This window comes from Narcine bancroftii, chromosome 12 (genome assembly GCF_036971445.1).
Source record: "Narcine bancroftii isolate sNarBan1 chromosome 12, sNarBan1.hap1, whole genome shotgun sequence".
Classification (NCBI taxonomy): domain Eukaryota; kingdom Metazoa; phylum Chordata; class Chondrichthyes; order Torpediniformes; family Narcinidae; genus Narcine; species Narcine bancroftii.
The window spans coordinates 63,088,413-63,102,427 of NC_091480.1; the positions used below are offsets into that span (position 1 = coordinate 63,088,413).

Here is a 14,015-nt window from a genome sequence, read left to right on the forward strand (position 1 = left end):
TTGGAGAACCTGATTTTGGATAATCAAAGTTGTACTGTAGGTCAAACAGCAGTTGAGGAGGCATAAAAGACTATTCAATGTTTCGGGCATTGACCTTGCAGTACCAGTCCTGATCCACCCCCCCCCCCCCCCCCCCACCCTCCATTCACTAGTTTGATAGTTGTCATTTTGGTCTGGTAACTTACCAGCTTGGAGTTTCTGACACTGCTAAGAATCTTTTTTGATGAAAAGAAATACAGGTAAACCCCGTTTTATGAATACTTGCTTTTACTAAAGGATTTGAATAGGTTTTCGCTTTTATGAAATTAGTCTTCAATAGTAATGAATGGGTCTTCGCTTTACACCATTTTGGCTTATGAAAGGTTTCATAAGACTGCTCTAGTTTCATAAAGCAGGGTATACCTGTACAAATGTTCAAGGAATTGACAGTACAGATTCTGTGCTGCACTAAAGCTTTGTCATCAAATTGGAAGAACTGCGATTTTGTCAGTAAACCCACAAACTTTAACATCATCGCACATTTCTGCAAACTGCACCTCTGTACAACAGCTCCTTTTCCTATAATTCTGAAAATAGCAAATTGATGTAATACAAATAAACCCACAAACCAAAAACTAAACAACTGCAATTGTTATTTTCAGTTATTTAAAACTGGGTAATTTAGTAGTGGTCTGGACTCCAAGTAAAATCTCACCCTTCCATGCTCATTTTTAGCAGAGAGAACACAAATTCTCCATTTTTATTAAAACATCTCTCTTCTCATCAAATTTATGTTTTAAACTACTGGCTCATGGAAGATTTGGTGTTCACAAATATGTAAATTTATTTGATGGTGAATAATTCTGTTCAGAAAGATAACAACGATATGCAATTAGCATTTGGCTCCTGAAGCGGAACGTTTAATCCTCCCCACCCCATACATGACATCAAAAAATTTTTCCTAAGTGATATTTACTCATCCATCACAATTGAAATTGCCTGCTGCCTACCTCCTCCATCCAAATAAATTTCTTGGAGAGCAGGACAGTATCAGATGGAATAGCAGCACCTTACAGTGGCACTCCACTCAACAGCACTGGAGATGCAAAAAACAGCAACAAGTCAGTTAATATTTCAATCATTTGACAACAATGTTGATTAAATTAAATCGAGTCTGTGCTGCCCAATTATACCCAATAAACCTACAACCTTGTAAGTTTTGAAGGGTGGGAGGAAATCGATGCACGGGATTTGAATCCAAATCCTGATCACTGCCGCTGTAACAGTGTTGTGCTAACCGTGCCAATTAGGGCTCACAGTTAAAATAACCACCCCCATATCTTTAAAGCCCAACCAACACACGCTTCCCCCCACCAACAAAAATCAACTTGTTGGGTTTAAATTGACAACACCAACATCCACTTTACGTATATTTCCAACACCGGCAAGTACTGCTGCTATCATTCTTAAAGCTATACTGCTCTTTTTCACTTACAAGATATCAGGACACGTCTTTAAAACAGGAGGCTTTCAAACCTGTATAGGTTTATTTTATTAGCTTTAAACAACTTAACATTATTACTAAAGATTATGTGACTACAAAACAAGGATGCTTTAAGAGAGATAAAATGTATAATTGTACATTGCATTCTTTGAATGAAATGCTTATAAAACTTGTATAAGGAACATTTGTATCTGTTGATGACAGTGACTTCTTGGTTATGTTACCGGTTGTCTGATTCAGTGTTCAAAATCCTTCCAAATGATTAAAGTTCATCATGGTTAATCAAGATCATCACCATCATCATCAATTGCTCGCCTCAGTCTTTTCATCACTCTGTGGGTGAGTTTGGAGTCGGATGCCTCAGAGTTAGGCTCAGAGTCTTCCATTGCTTCCACTTCAGGTGTGTCTTCAACTGAAGGTCCATGACCAAGATCAATAAAATGCTGGGGTTAGTACCAACTCTCATTCATGTTTTATATGCATTCTATTCTCTCCCCAAAAGCAAAAAATTGTAAAAGGCAGGTATCTAAAAATAAACTAGAAAATACTGGAAATACTCTGCAGGTCATCTTAGTGAGGAATAGCAAGACAGAGGACAGAAATCCAAATAAGAGTGAGAGAGCATGACCTGGAAGGTGACAGGTGAGTAGAGGTGGGAGGCAGAAATAAAGCTCGGAGGTGATGAAAGGAAGGGGCAGAGGAAGATGCATTCAGATAGGAGGAATGAAAGAAATTGGGTGGGGAGCTGGAGGAAGGTAGGTGTGGGTGGTGGACAGGTGGAGAGAGCATGCAAGGGTAAAGGAAGGGCCAGAGGAATGGGGTTCGAGAGATCTGGAAAAGCAAAGAGAGGCAAGTTAGAAAACAAGGCGGGGGGGGGGGGGGGGGGGGTGAGCTATTACTGGAAATTAGAGTTTGATATTGATGTCATCTGGTTGGAGACTGCCGAGATGGAATATAAGATGTCATTCTTCCAATTTATGGATGGCCTCAACCCTACAGTACAGTAGACCATGGACAGAGTGGGGAGTGGTTTCGCCATTAGGTGGTCCTTGCTATTGCAGCAGACAGAGTGAAGGTGCTCAATGAAGTGATCTCCCAGTCCACATCCAGTCTCTCTGATGCAGAGGAGGCTGCATCAGGAGCATTGGATGCAGTAAATGACCCCAACAGATTCACAGGTGAAATGTTGCTTCACTTGAAATAACTATTTGGGGCCCTGAATGGTGGCGAGGGAGAAGCTGTGGATGCAAATGTTACACTCAGTGCAAACATAGGGATAAGTGCAAGGTGGGTGGTTGTTGGGAAGGGATGATTGCACAAGGGAATCGCAGAAGGAGTGATCCTTACGGAAAGCAAAGGGGAAGATGCATATGGTGATGGGATCGATTGCATTGAAGGAAATTGCGGAGAATATGTTTAATACGGAGGCTGGTGGGTGATAGCGAGGACGAGGGAATCCTGACCTGGTTGCATTTGGGTTGGGGGTGGGGGCCAGGGCAGAGGTGTAGGAAATAAAGGAGATGTGGGTGAGGGTGAAGTTAATGGCAAAAGAAGGACATCTCAGATTGCCTGGAATAGAAAAACTCGTCTGGGGAGCAAATGTGGTGGAAACGGAGGAATTGTGAGAAAGGAATAGAATCCTAACAGGAAACAGAGTGTGAAAAGTGTAGTCCAGGTAACTAAGTTAGTGGGTTTATAAAAGATGCCTCTTGACAGTTTCTCCCGAAATGGAGGCAGAAATCAAGAAAGGGGTGAGAGTTACCAGAGATGTACCAAGTGAATCTGAGGTCAGGGTGGAAGTTAGCAGCAAAGTGGATAAAGCTGGTGAGGTCATCGTGGGCACAGGAGGCAGTACTAATGTAGTCGTCAATGTAGCAGAGAAAGAGTAAAGGAACCTTGCCTGTGTAGGCTGGCAGCATGGATTGTTCCATGCACCTAACAAAAACACAGGGAGCGATGGGACCCATAAGAGTACCAACATCTGCACCTTCAATTTGCAGAAAGTGGGAGAAGTCATTAAAGGGCGAGTACCAGTCCTGTCAGGCAGATGTTGGGAGGGGGGAACTGGCTGAATTTATTATCAGCAAAGAAGGGGAGAGTCTTAAGGCCTTCCCCATGGGGGAAATGAAGTGAACCTGAAATGGTCATTGATACTACCTGATCTACTGAGTGTTTCCAGTACTTTATGTCAGTGTACCAAGTTTTTAATTCCAGTTTTGAGGAATTAATAGTTAATGGCTCTAGGCTTTCTGATTCATTGTGTTTTTATTAGTATTGGGGAATCAATGCAGCAAAATCCAGAAATTGGTTTGTTTTGCTGATAATCATGAAATTAACTTTATCCAGAACAGCCACGAAGTGGGGAAAAAAGTGCAAGTTAACAAAATGAAGGAAAACAAATCTTACCTGCAGCATCCACTTCATCATCACTGTCAAACACACGACATCGCTTCAGGAAATGTTTATGTCTTGTTTTCTCACTGTCACTGAAAAAGGGAAAAGTATAATCTGATCTTAATCTGCACTGTGGATGCGCAGATTGTCAATGAAAGCTGAACAGGTACTGGAATCTCAAACAAAAAAAAAATGCTGGAAGAACTCAGCAAGTCAAGCACCATCTGTGGAAGAGCAAGTTGTATTCAAACAATACACAGACGAACAAAAAGGAAGGCCATTCATCAAAATGTCTATGCCAGCTCTTCACAGTTCAATTTATCCTGTTATCCCTTCATCCTGTAGCCTTATAAACTATGTGCCTCAAGTCCCTATCTAATTTCATGTGCGGAGGCAGCAGTGAATTCTCGACTTTCATTGATAAGGTTTCTTTCTTGTAGCTTTTGCCCTTTCTAAACACAAACATAACCTTCCTTGTTTCAAGAACAATTCAGGCTCTCCAATCTGACCTTGCAGCCCCTGCCACAAATCTAATAATTTTTCTCCCATTCTCTCTGGGACAAAAATTATTTAATTTACATCCATTTCTCCAGCAGACACCTCACAGCAATTTTTTGTTGAGTGTTGCATTTTTTGTCCCCTTCCCCATCTCAAGGCTCAGTTACACATCTGCATCAAGTATGGAATGAAGAGAAAGTTAAAAACTTCTTTCACTCAGCCCCAAATACACCTTAAACTTTAATCCCAGAATACTACTTGTTTGGCATGGGAAATGTCCCAGTGGCACACCAAGGTTTTTGGTCTGGGTGAGATTAATGGTTTGTGCCAAACTGCAATGTGGATCAAAACCAACTGATTGAAAATTTTCCCCAAAAGCAGTTCACTAAGAATTCTTGAAATCAGTGAAAAGGTCATTTCGGCCCACGAGTGTGCGCTGCCCAATTTACACCCAATTAATCTACACCCCCAGTAAGTTTCTTTTTTTGGCCTGGGATGAAGCAAGCTTTGTGCATCATCTATTTTCTTGTAATTTAGTTCCAAGCCTCTCCATTCCTTCTTGATCATTATGAAGATTCCAACACAGAACAGCACAGGAACAGGCCTATCAGCCCATGTATCTGTGCTGAAAATTATGTCCAAATCAAACTAAAACTCCACTGCTTGAACCTGATAGATCTCACTCTATTCATATATGCATGTGTCTAAAAGCCTCTTAAACTCTATTATTGTATCTCCTTCCACCGTTAGCCTGGCAGCCCGTTCCGGGCACCCACCTCCCTCTGTGTAAAATATTTGCCCCGCATATCTCCCTTAAACCACCCACCCCACCCCCCCTAAACACATGTTCTCTAGTGTGTGACATTTTAACCTTGGGGGGATAAAAATTCTGATTGTCCCTCAGCTGTCAACACTCCAGAGAAACAACCTAGGTTTGTCTGACCTCTCCCCAGAACTCATCCCCTCCAATCCAGGCCACATCCTGGGGAACCTCTTGTCCCCTGTCCAAAGCCATTTCCTGTAATGGGCGACCAAAACCACACACAGTATTCCAAGTGTGGCCGAAGGCAAGTCTTATATTTCTGCAACATGACCTCGACCCCTGTACCGGTACTCAAGTGTCCCGCTCATTAAAGCCCAGCATCCCATACACCTACTCATGCGGCTACTTTCACTGAACCACGGACCTGGATCCCCGATCTCTCCGCACAGCAATGTTTTAACCTCCCCCTTACATTTTGTTTGTTGCCAAATTTCCCCCTATTTGCTTAGTGGTCTTTAGAATGGATTCTTCCCACTCCATAATATACTGCTGATGCTGGACCATCAGGCTCAGTGCACTGAAGTTTACCAAAAGCCATGGCTTATCACTTGCCTTTTGGTGTCAGAGTCTGATCCAGAGACAGATTCGAAGGCACTTCTAGCGTTCTCCTTAGGTTTACCCTCACCAGCTGCAAGTTATAAATAAATACAAACATCACTGTGCTTTGTATTCACCAATTATTTCCCCTCTCCTCTCCCCACTTTCCCTTAGATTTTTTTGAAACTTGCTTAGCCTTTACTTTATAATCACAGTTTCTTCAATAGATCCCCAAAACAGCATGCACAAGTGTTATCACAAGTCATAAATTACAAAACTCTCCAGCAAGCCAAAAATTGGAACACAAATTTCAGTTGCAAAGCTATTTAAATTTATTTCCATCAATACCTTTAACAGTAGATGCTTGCCTTTCCCTGGCCATCACAAAAGCTCGCAAGGCCTCAGACTTATGACCTGCACTGACACTTCCATCCCCTTCTTCGGCTACTCCTCCTTCATAACCATCATCTTGCAAGGTGATAACTGAAGCAATCTTACGCAATTGCACAGCACTCAGGTTAGCAGATATTCTCCAAAAGGTTTCCTGGAAGAAATGTTTGTTGAAAAAGCATTCAATGCAGAAATGATTGTAAAGGAAGTGATGAGAAAAGAACAAAAAGAATAAAGAAAAGTAATACATTTACAATAACTACCATTCTACGCACCAATTTTTGGTTGACCTAAACCTCGAAAGTGAAAAAGATTTAAAACTAATTAAAATTCACAATCTGTTGCATCACCAAATCAACCTTTTGGTTCACAAAAGAACCATAGAACACTACAGGACAGAAAACAGGCCATTCAGCACTTCTAGTATGTGCCAAAACATTATTCCACTAGTCTCACTGAGCTGTACCCAGTCCATTACCCTCCAGACCTCTCCCATCCATGTATCTATCCAATTTATTCTTAAAATTTAAGAGTGAGCATGCATCTACCACGTCAGATGGCAGCTCGTTCCACACTCCCACCACTCTCTGAGTGAAGAGGTTCCCCAAAAAATATTTCCCCCTTCACTCTAAGCCATGACTTATTGTATTTATTTCTCCTAATCTACGTGGAAAGAGTCTACTCACATTTACTGTCTATAACCCTCATAATTTTGTAAACCTCTATCAAATCTCCCCTCATTCTCCTTCGGTCCAAGGAATAAAGTCCCTACCTGTTTAATCTTTCCCTGTAACTCAATTCCTCAAGACCCGCAACATCTTCTCTGCAGTCTTTCAATCTTACTGATATCCTTCCTGTAGTTTGGTGACCAGAACTGCACACAATACTCCATATTTGGCCTCACCAATGTCTTATACAACCTCTCCATAACATCCCAACTCAATACTTTGATCTATGAAGGCCAAGATGTCAAAAGCATTCTTTACAACCCTGTCTACTTGTGACGCCACTTTCAGGGAATTATGTACCTGTATTCCCAGATCCCTTTGGTCTTCCACACTCTTCAGTGCCCTACGTCACATCCCTCCCCATCCATCATACCCCTGGCACCTTCCCCAGTGCAACAACTGCACCCACATGTCCTCTCTCACCACAGTCCAGGGCCCTAAACAGGCCTTTCACATGAAGCAACACTTCACTTGTGAATCCAGAGGACTGATTTACTGCATCTGGCGCACCCTTTGTGGCCTTCTCTACATTAGAGAGACCGGTTGCAGATTGGGAGATCGCTTCGCTCAGAACCTCCTCTCTGTTTGCAACCACAGTGACCTCCCAGTGGCCAACCATTTCAATTCTGGGTCACACTCCCACGCTCGCATGTCTCTCCATGGCCTTATGTACTGTGCCCGACCACCTGCAGATTGGAGGAACAATATCTTATTTTCAGTCTGGCCACCCTTTACTGCTTTCCATTAAACCTGCTTGACTTTTCTTTCCCCTCCCCCTTTCCTGTCTTTCCAGTTCTTTCATCCACTCAGCCCTGTCATCCACCCTCTCCCCCTCATTGCTGTTGGCCCTCCCCCACCCCCTTTCTCCAACTATCATCTCCTGCCTTTCCCATCCCCCTCTCCCCCCCCCCTCTTTTGTTTGGACTCTTGCCAGCATTTTCTCATTCTTTGATGAAGGGTTCCAGCCTGAAATGTCAGTTATGTGTCTTTGCCGTTGCTACTAAAGGACCCTGTTTGACCTGCTGAGCTTCTCCAGCATTTTGCATTTTTACTTCAACCACAGTGTCTATAGAATTTTGTGATTTACCTCAGTTCCCGACCATTTACTGTGCACGTCCTACCTTGGGTTTTCCTTCCAAATTGCAACACCTCCCACTTGTCTACATTAAATTCCATCTGCCACTTTCTGGCCCATTTTTCCAGTTGGTCCAGATCCCTCTGCAAGCTTTGAAAGCCTTCCTCGCTGACAACACCTCCTATCTTAGTGTCATCAGCATACTTGCTGATCCAATTTCCCACATTATCATTCAGCTCATTGATATAGACTACAAACAGCAATGGTCTCAGCACCAATCCCCGAGGCACACCACTAGTCACAGGCCTCCAGTCTGAGAAGCAATCATCCACTACCAGTCTCTAGGCACTTTTACACAGCCGCTGAGAAGCAGAAAATTTTCACAAATTTTCTGCTCTGCTGGCAGTGTAAAAATATTGAGACAGAATTTATTACACAAATTCCATCCCATAATTTTTCTACCAGGACCCCAACACATTTTTACAGAGCAGCTACAATCTGAATTGACCATAGGCACTCCATAGGAAATAAGCCTAATGAATACATTTCCTCGCTGACAAACTCCGGAACACAGGAAGACTGTGTAAAAATGATCATGTGTAAACGATCACACAAGGTAAGTATGTTAACTTTTTTTGTCTTCTCCCATTCAACCAATTTTGAATCCAGTTTGCAACCTCTCCATGGATACCTAGTGTCTGAACCTTTTGAACTAACCTCCCATGTGGGACCTTGTCAAAGGCCTTACTAAAGTCCATGTAGACAACATCCACAGCCTTTCCTTCATCTTTCTTGGTAACCTCCTCAAAAACTCTATAAGCTTCATTAAACACAACCTACCACGCACAAAGCCATCCTTAATCAGCCCTTGGCTGGTCAAATATTTGTATATCCAATCTCTGAGAACTCCCTCCAATAATTTACCCATGACTGACAACCAGCCTGTAATTTCCTGGTTTACTTTTGGAGCCTTTTTTAAACAACAGAACAACGTGAGCTACCCTCCAATCCTCTGGCACCTCACCTATATGCCAAAAAAACTTCAAGATCTACCCCATCTTGTGAGGCTCCACACACAGATGACCACTCTATCTTCTAGGGGACCAATTTTGTCCTTTACTATCCTTTTACTTTTAACATACTTGTAAAAACCCTTCGGTTTACCATCACATTATCTGCCAAAGTAACCTCATGTCTCCTTTTTTCAAAGCTCTTACAAGAGCATCAAATTCAGGACTGCCAGGCTGAAAAATAGCTTCTTCCCACAGGCTGTGAGATTGATGAACATATCTTGCAACCGAGTAATTCATCCCAAAATATCTATACACATTTATGTTAAATATTATAACTGTACACAAACGAGTCATGACTGTGCGCGCATGCACTGTGGTTCAGAAAAATACTAGTTGTATATGTACAGTCAGATGATAAACTTACACTTGAACTAAACCATACACTTGGTAGTGTTATCATGACTACACAAACATCACTCAGATAAATGTTGTTAAGAAGGCATACAGTGTGTTGGACTTCATTAACCATGGGACTGAGTTCCAAGAGCCATGAGGTAATGTTGCAGCAATGCAAGATCTATTCAACTTGGAATATTTTCAGTTCTGGTTATTTCACTACAGGAAAGGTGTGGGTGCTATAGAGAGGGTGCAGAGGAGATTTACAAGGATGTTGCAGAGCATGCCCTATGAGGATGAGTTGAATAAACTGGGTCTTTTCTCCTTGAAGCGACAGGGGATGAGGGGTGACCTGGTAGAGTCAGATAAGATGAGGAGAGGCATTGATTATGTGGGTTGCCAAAGGCTTTTCCCTGGGACTGAAATGGTTGACATGAGGGGGCATAGTTTTAAGGTGCTTTGGAATAAGTACAAGGGGATGCAAGAAGAAAGTTTTTCCACAGACAGTGGTGAGTGCATGGAATGTGCTGCGGGTAATGGTGGTGGAGGTAGGTATAATAGGCTCTTTTAAGAAGATGTTAGATGGGTACATGGAACTGAGAAAAATGGAGGGTTATGCAGTCGGGGAATTCTAGGCAGTTGCTAGAGTAAATTATTAGGTTGGCACAACATTGTGGGCTGAAGGGCCTGTACTGTGCTATAGATTTTGATGGTCCTACTACAAACTGTTTATATTTACACCGCAGCAGTGACTGTACAAACAAATGTTTCTTAAAACACAGCAGTGCTACACCAATAAAAGGACAAACACATTCATTGACCAGTTTCATTTAATGAGCATTCAGAATCCCTTGTATATCATGTAATTTACCTGTTCGTCAGCAGGGGGTCGGATTCCAACTTTCTTCAGAAGTTTCTGGAACACCTCGTGCTCCATAGCATCTTCATTTTCTTCAGACAAGGGGACGAGTGGCACAGCAATTAAGGTACCTACAACAGAATCAGATTTACCAAACCATGAAAGAGAGGAAGACAAAATAACGCAAGCCAGAACATGGACCATTTCACAGAGAAAGAGCAAGTACATTCAGGCTGCTTGATCAGAGAGAGGTTGCAATAAGGTCTCAAAGAAGAGAAAGGCAGACAGATTTAAAGAAATTCTGCTGCTCAGTTAAATTCAAGGAAAACCAAGGGAACAGAATCAGAGGTATGTCAGACTGAAGATCACAGAGAAGCCATGAAGAATCTATAAACAAGGCTAAGAATTTTAAAATGGAGACACTGCAGCAATGCACGTTTTTCTTTCTCTCTATACATGCTGGCCTGAAATATGTCACCAGAAACACTACTTGCTAAGAACTCAGCTGGGTTACTATGGATGTAATAACTTTCAGATGTTCTTAACTTGTAATTTATTTAAATGTTTAGGCCGATGGGAGTGTTTTTCATGGGACACTTGCAATTCCATTAGAGTAAAGCAAAAGGATATGAAGAATTCACTGACCATCATCTTCTCGTTTGTCCGCCATTCTGTTGAGGCAATTTTGCAGCCACAAGAGAGGACCTGTGAGACCTGTAATGAGAAAGTGAAATCAATTACCATAAAAACCCCTGGTATCTGGCACCTATGGGGAATGGTAGATGCTGGTGAAGTGAATTTTCCGGTGGTTTGAGATTGCGTGTTGCGTGATTGGCTAATGATAAGGCGTGCCAAGTTTAAGCATCTGTATTTTTTACTTATTTATTTTCTGCGATTTTTTTTGCAGGTTGCTTGAATTCTGATTAACAGGGGTTTTACTGTATTTTAATCGACTGAAGCTCACATTATCCCATCCCTTCACCATTATCCTTACAAACCAGGATTAAAGCATTTGCTGTTCATTTGCTGAGGTCGAGTGCAATACACAAATGTGCTGGAGAAACTCAGCAGGTCACTCATTTGCCACATTTAAACCAAAATCATTTGGGCGGTTTCTTCAGAAACTCAAGATTCTTGCTGAATTGGAAGGGAAACTGGGCAAATCTTTCTACACATCCAGCTTCCTGACCATTATTTTGAAAAGGCGAAAGGAGCCAAGTGTTTCTCAACAAAAACAACTGAAGCACCACCACAATGATAAGATAATAGAAGCAACAGGAATGGGACCTCAAGCAAATGGGATGAATGTAGATAAGCACCACAGCTGCTATTCTTCGCTTAGGGACAAGGGGCCCGGTTCTGTACTGCGCCTTTCTATGAAACTAAGAGAAATTACAGCTTTAACATCAATTAGATGAGGTGCATCAATGCTTAATTGGATTAAGACGGTCTTAAGACGAGACTCAAACCCAGGTCCAACAACCAAAAGAACGCTGTGACCTCATGGCACCACCCAGCAACCCTTTCCATATCTTCTCTATCCTTTTACTGCTCGTATCCACAACCTCACTCTCAGATTAATTTTGCAATTGAACCTAAGCAAAACCACATTGCCATTCTGTTCCATCTCACAAGAGGATGTGCATATTTTTCCCCAAAACATTTGTACAGAACCAACAGAAAGACTGAGTTTTAATTTAAAATTTGACCTTGCTGCTTAAGTTTGCAGCAGAGAGCTGGAATTGCTGGGTCAGGCTCCTTTTCACCAGTCGTCTGGATATGTCCTTTTGTAGCATATCTTGGTCTGGATTTGGTGTTCTGCTCTCCCCTCTCATCTGCACTGCTGTCATTTTCGTCCAGTTCATCCTCCTCAACCAAGCCCCGATTTGGATCATATCCCACATCATTTAGAAAATCTTCTTCTTCCCCCTGAAGTAACAATTTACAGTGAGAAACTTTATAACTCAGGGAAAGTCAGCTCCCTTTCAATAACAATTCTTCCCATACCACCAAGGCAAATGCAGAGGAATTTTTTAAAAATCAATTTCAATCAAATAAACACAAACACAACGATCTATTTAAAAACATTTAAAGCAATGAACTTGGAAAAGATCACATTAAACATAATAACTAAAACTTAGGCACAAGCAGCAGAATTCCCTCTGACAGGAAGTCTCAGAATTATTTCAAATTCAAGAATTGTCAGAGTCCAGTATCCCAAATAAAACTGGACTAAATTTTACCCAAATCTACTGGTGGGGAGGAGGTTGTGTTTTTCAAACAACTGAGTGTCAATCAAATCATTTGAGTTCCAATCATCAAGTTTAAAAAAAAACTGAGGGACCATATGTATGAGAGAAAACAACTTCCTCTTGTGAGGGAGCTTGGTCTGCCAGTCAATAAGATTACAAAAACAAAACAAAGAGGGAACTAGGAATTTTGAAGGAGAGCTTTTCACACCAATCAAAGAAATTAAGAGCAAGCACAGGTCATTTGGTCCTTTGAGCCTATCCACTACTCAATATGATCATGACCAGCCATCCAAGTTCAGTTTCCTATTCTTGCTTTCGCCTGTATGCCTTGAACTATTTAGTCTTCTTGAATATATTTATCAACTTGCCTTCAGATGTCTTCTGTGGAAGAATAGCACAGGGTTAACACTCTGGGAGAAGAAATGTCTCATCATCCACTACAACATCATAGAAACACAGAAGTACCTGACTTTCTGACTTCTTCCTCTTCTTCTTCTTGTAGATTTCCTTTCTATTGGAAATGAGGCCCATACTGATCAACTTATCAACAATTTTCGCTCTGGATCGCTTGTGGGTTATGTTTCTCATAATATTACCAAGCACATCTTAGGATCAAAAAGATACCTTTCAGTCAATGTTTTTCAAAAAGCCACAAGCAAATAAATTCCAGCTACACACAAACAAAAATCAATGTACCATCTGATCCTCTGAACTTCACAAACAATGTCTCAAGCTCCATTTCCTGCTCTTCTCTCCAAAGCACGATTTTAGTTCCTTTCCTTCAAAACAACAAAAGCAAAGAGCATTAAAATTAAGACACAATAACTATACATCCCCCATAATTTGGTTGGAAGTGCTTTGCCCATCACAAAACCTCATATAGACAGACTGAAGAAACTGCTTGAGGTCAAAGGAAGACAACATAAAGAGCATTCGACAACTCTTTCCTTCCCTTTCAGAGAGCCACAGCATCCATGGCCTCAATGAAGACCACATTCCCAGCCACCAATAATTCTGCTCCAAGATCATCCATTAAGATGTGATCAAGAATATCATACGACAACTTGGCCTCAAATTTTCTGCCATTTGAGAAATCACCATGTCCTGTCCAACCGTATAGCAAGGACAAGTGTACAAAATGAATAATAGTAGGTGAAAACATATATTTTTAAAAAATGTAGACATACAGCATGTTAATAGGCCATTTCAGCCCACAAGCCTGTGCCGCCAAATTACCCTACACTCCCAGTACGTTTCAAACGGTGGGAGGAAACCAGAGCACCCAGAGGAAACCCACGCAGAAACAGGTAGAACGTACAGACTCCTTACAGACAGCGCGGGATTCAAACCCTAGTCCTGATGGCTGGCGTTGTAAGGCATGGCATTAACTGCTACACGCACGGATGGCAGTCTCTTCAATCTGAGGCGCCTGCAAGCTCACACCAAGACACAAGAGAAACTTGTCCGTGAACTACTCTTTGCAGACGATGCCGCTTTAGTTGCCCATTCAGAGCCAGCTCTTCAGCGCTTGACGTCCTGTTTTGCGGAAACTGCCAAAATGTTTGGC

General features: G+C 41.8%; 1 protein-coding gene across 1 annotated transcript in view; it reads right to left on the reverse strand.

The window, feature by feature from the left end:
- Window positions 1–1,492: 1,492 nt before the first annotated feature.
- timeless (timeless circadian clock) overlaps window positions 1,493–14,015 on the reverse strand; it is a 46,385-nt gene continuing 33,862 nt past the window's right edge. The window contains exons 22-30 of the mRNA XM_069906413.1: window positions 13,145–13,227; window positions 12,914–13,053; window positions 11,906–12,125; window positions 10,842–10,910; window positions 10,209–10,327; window positions 6,084–6,279; window positions 5,751–5,826; window positions 3,890–3,969; window positions 1,493–1,895 (exon numbers count right to left, since the gene is read on the reverse strand). Of these exons, the coding sequence (XP_069762514.1) occupies window positions 1,762–1,895; window positions 3,890–3,969; window positions 5,751–5,826; window positions 6,084–6,279; window positions 10,209–10,327; window positions 10,842–10,910; window positions 11,906–12,125; window positions 12,914–13,053; window positions 13,145–13,227 (1,117 nt within the window). The 3' untranslated portion in view covers window positions 1,493–1,761. The remainder of the gene's footprint in view (window positions 1,896–3,889; window positions 3,970–5,750; window positions 5,827–6,083; window positions 6,280–10,208; window positions 10,328–10,841; window positions 10,911–11,905; window positions 12,126–12,913; window positions 13,054–13,144; window positions 13,228–14,015) is intronic.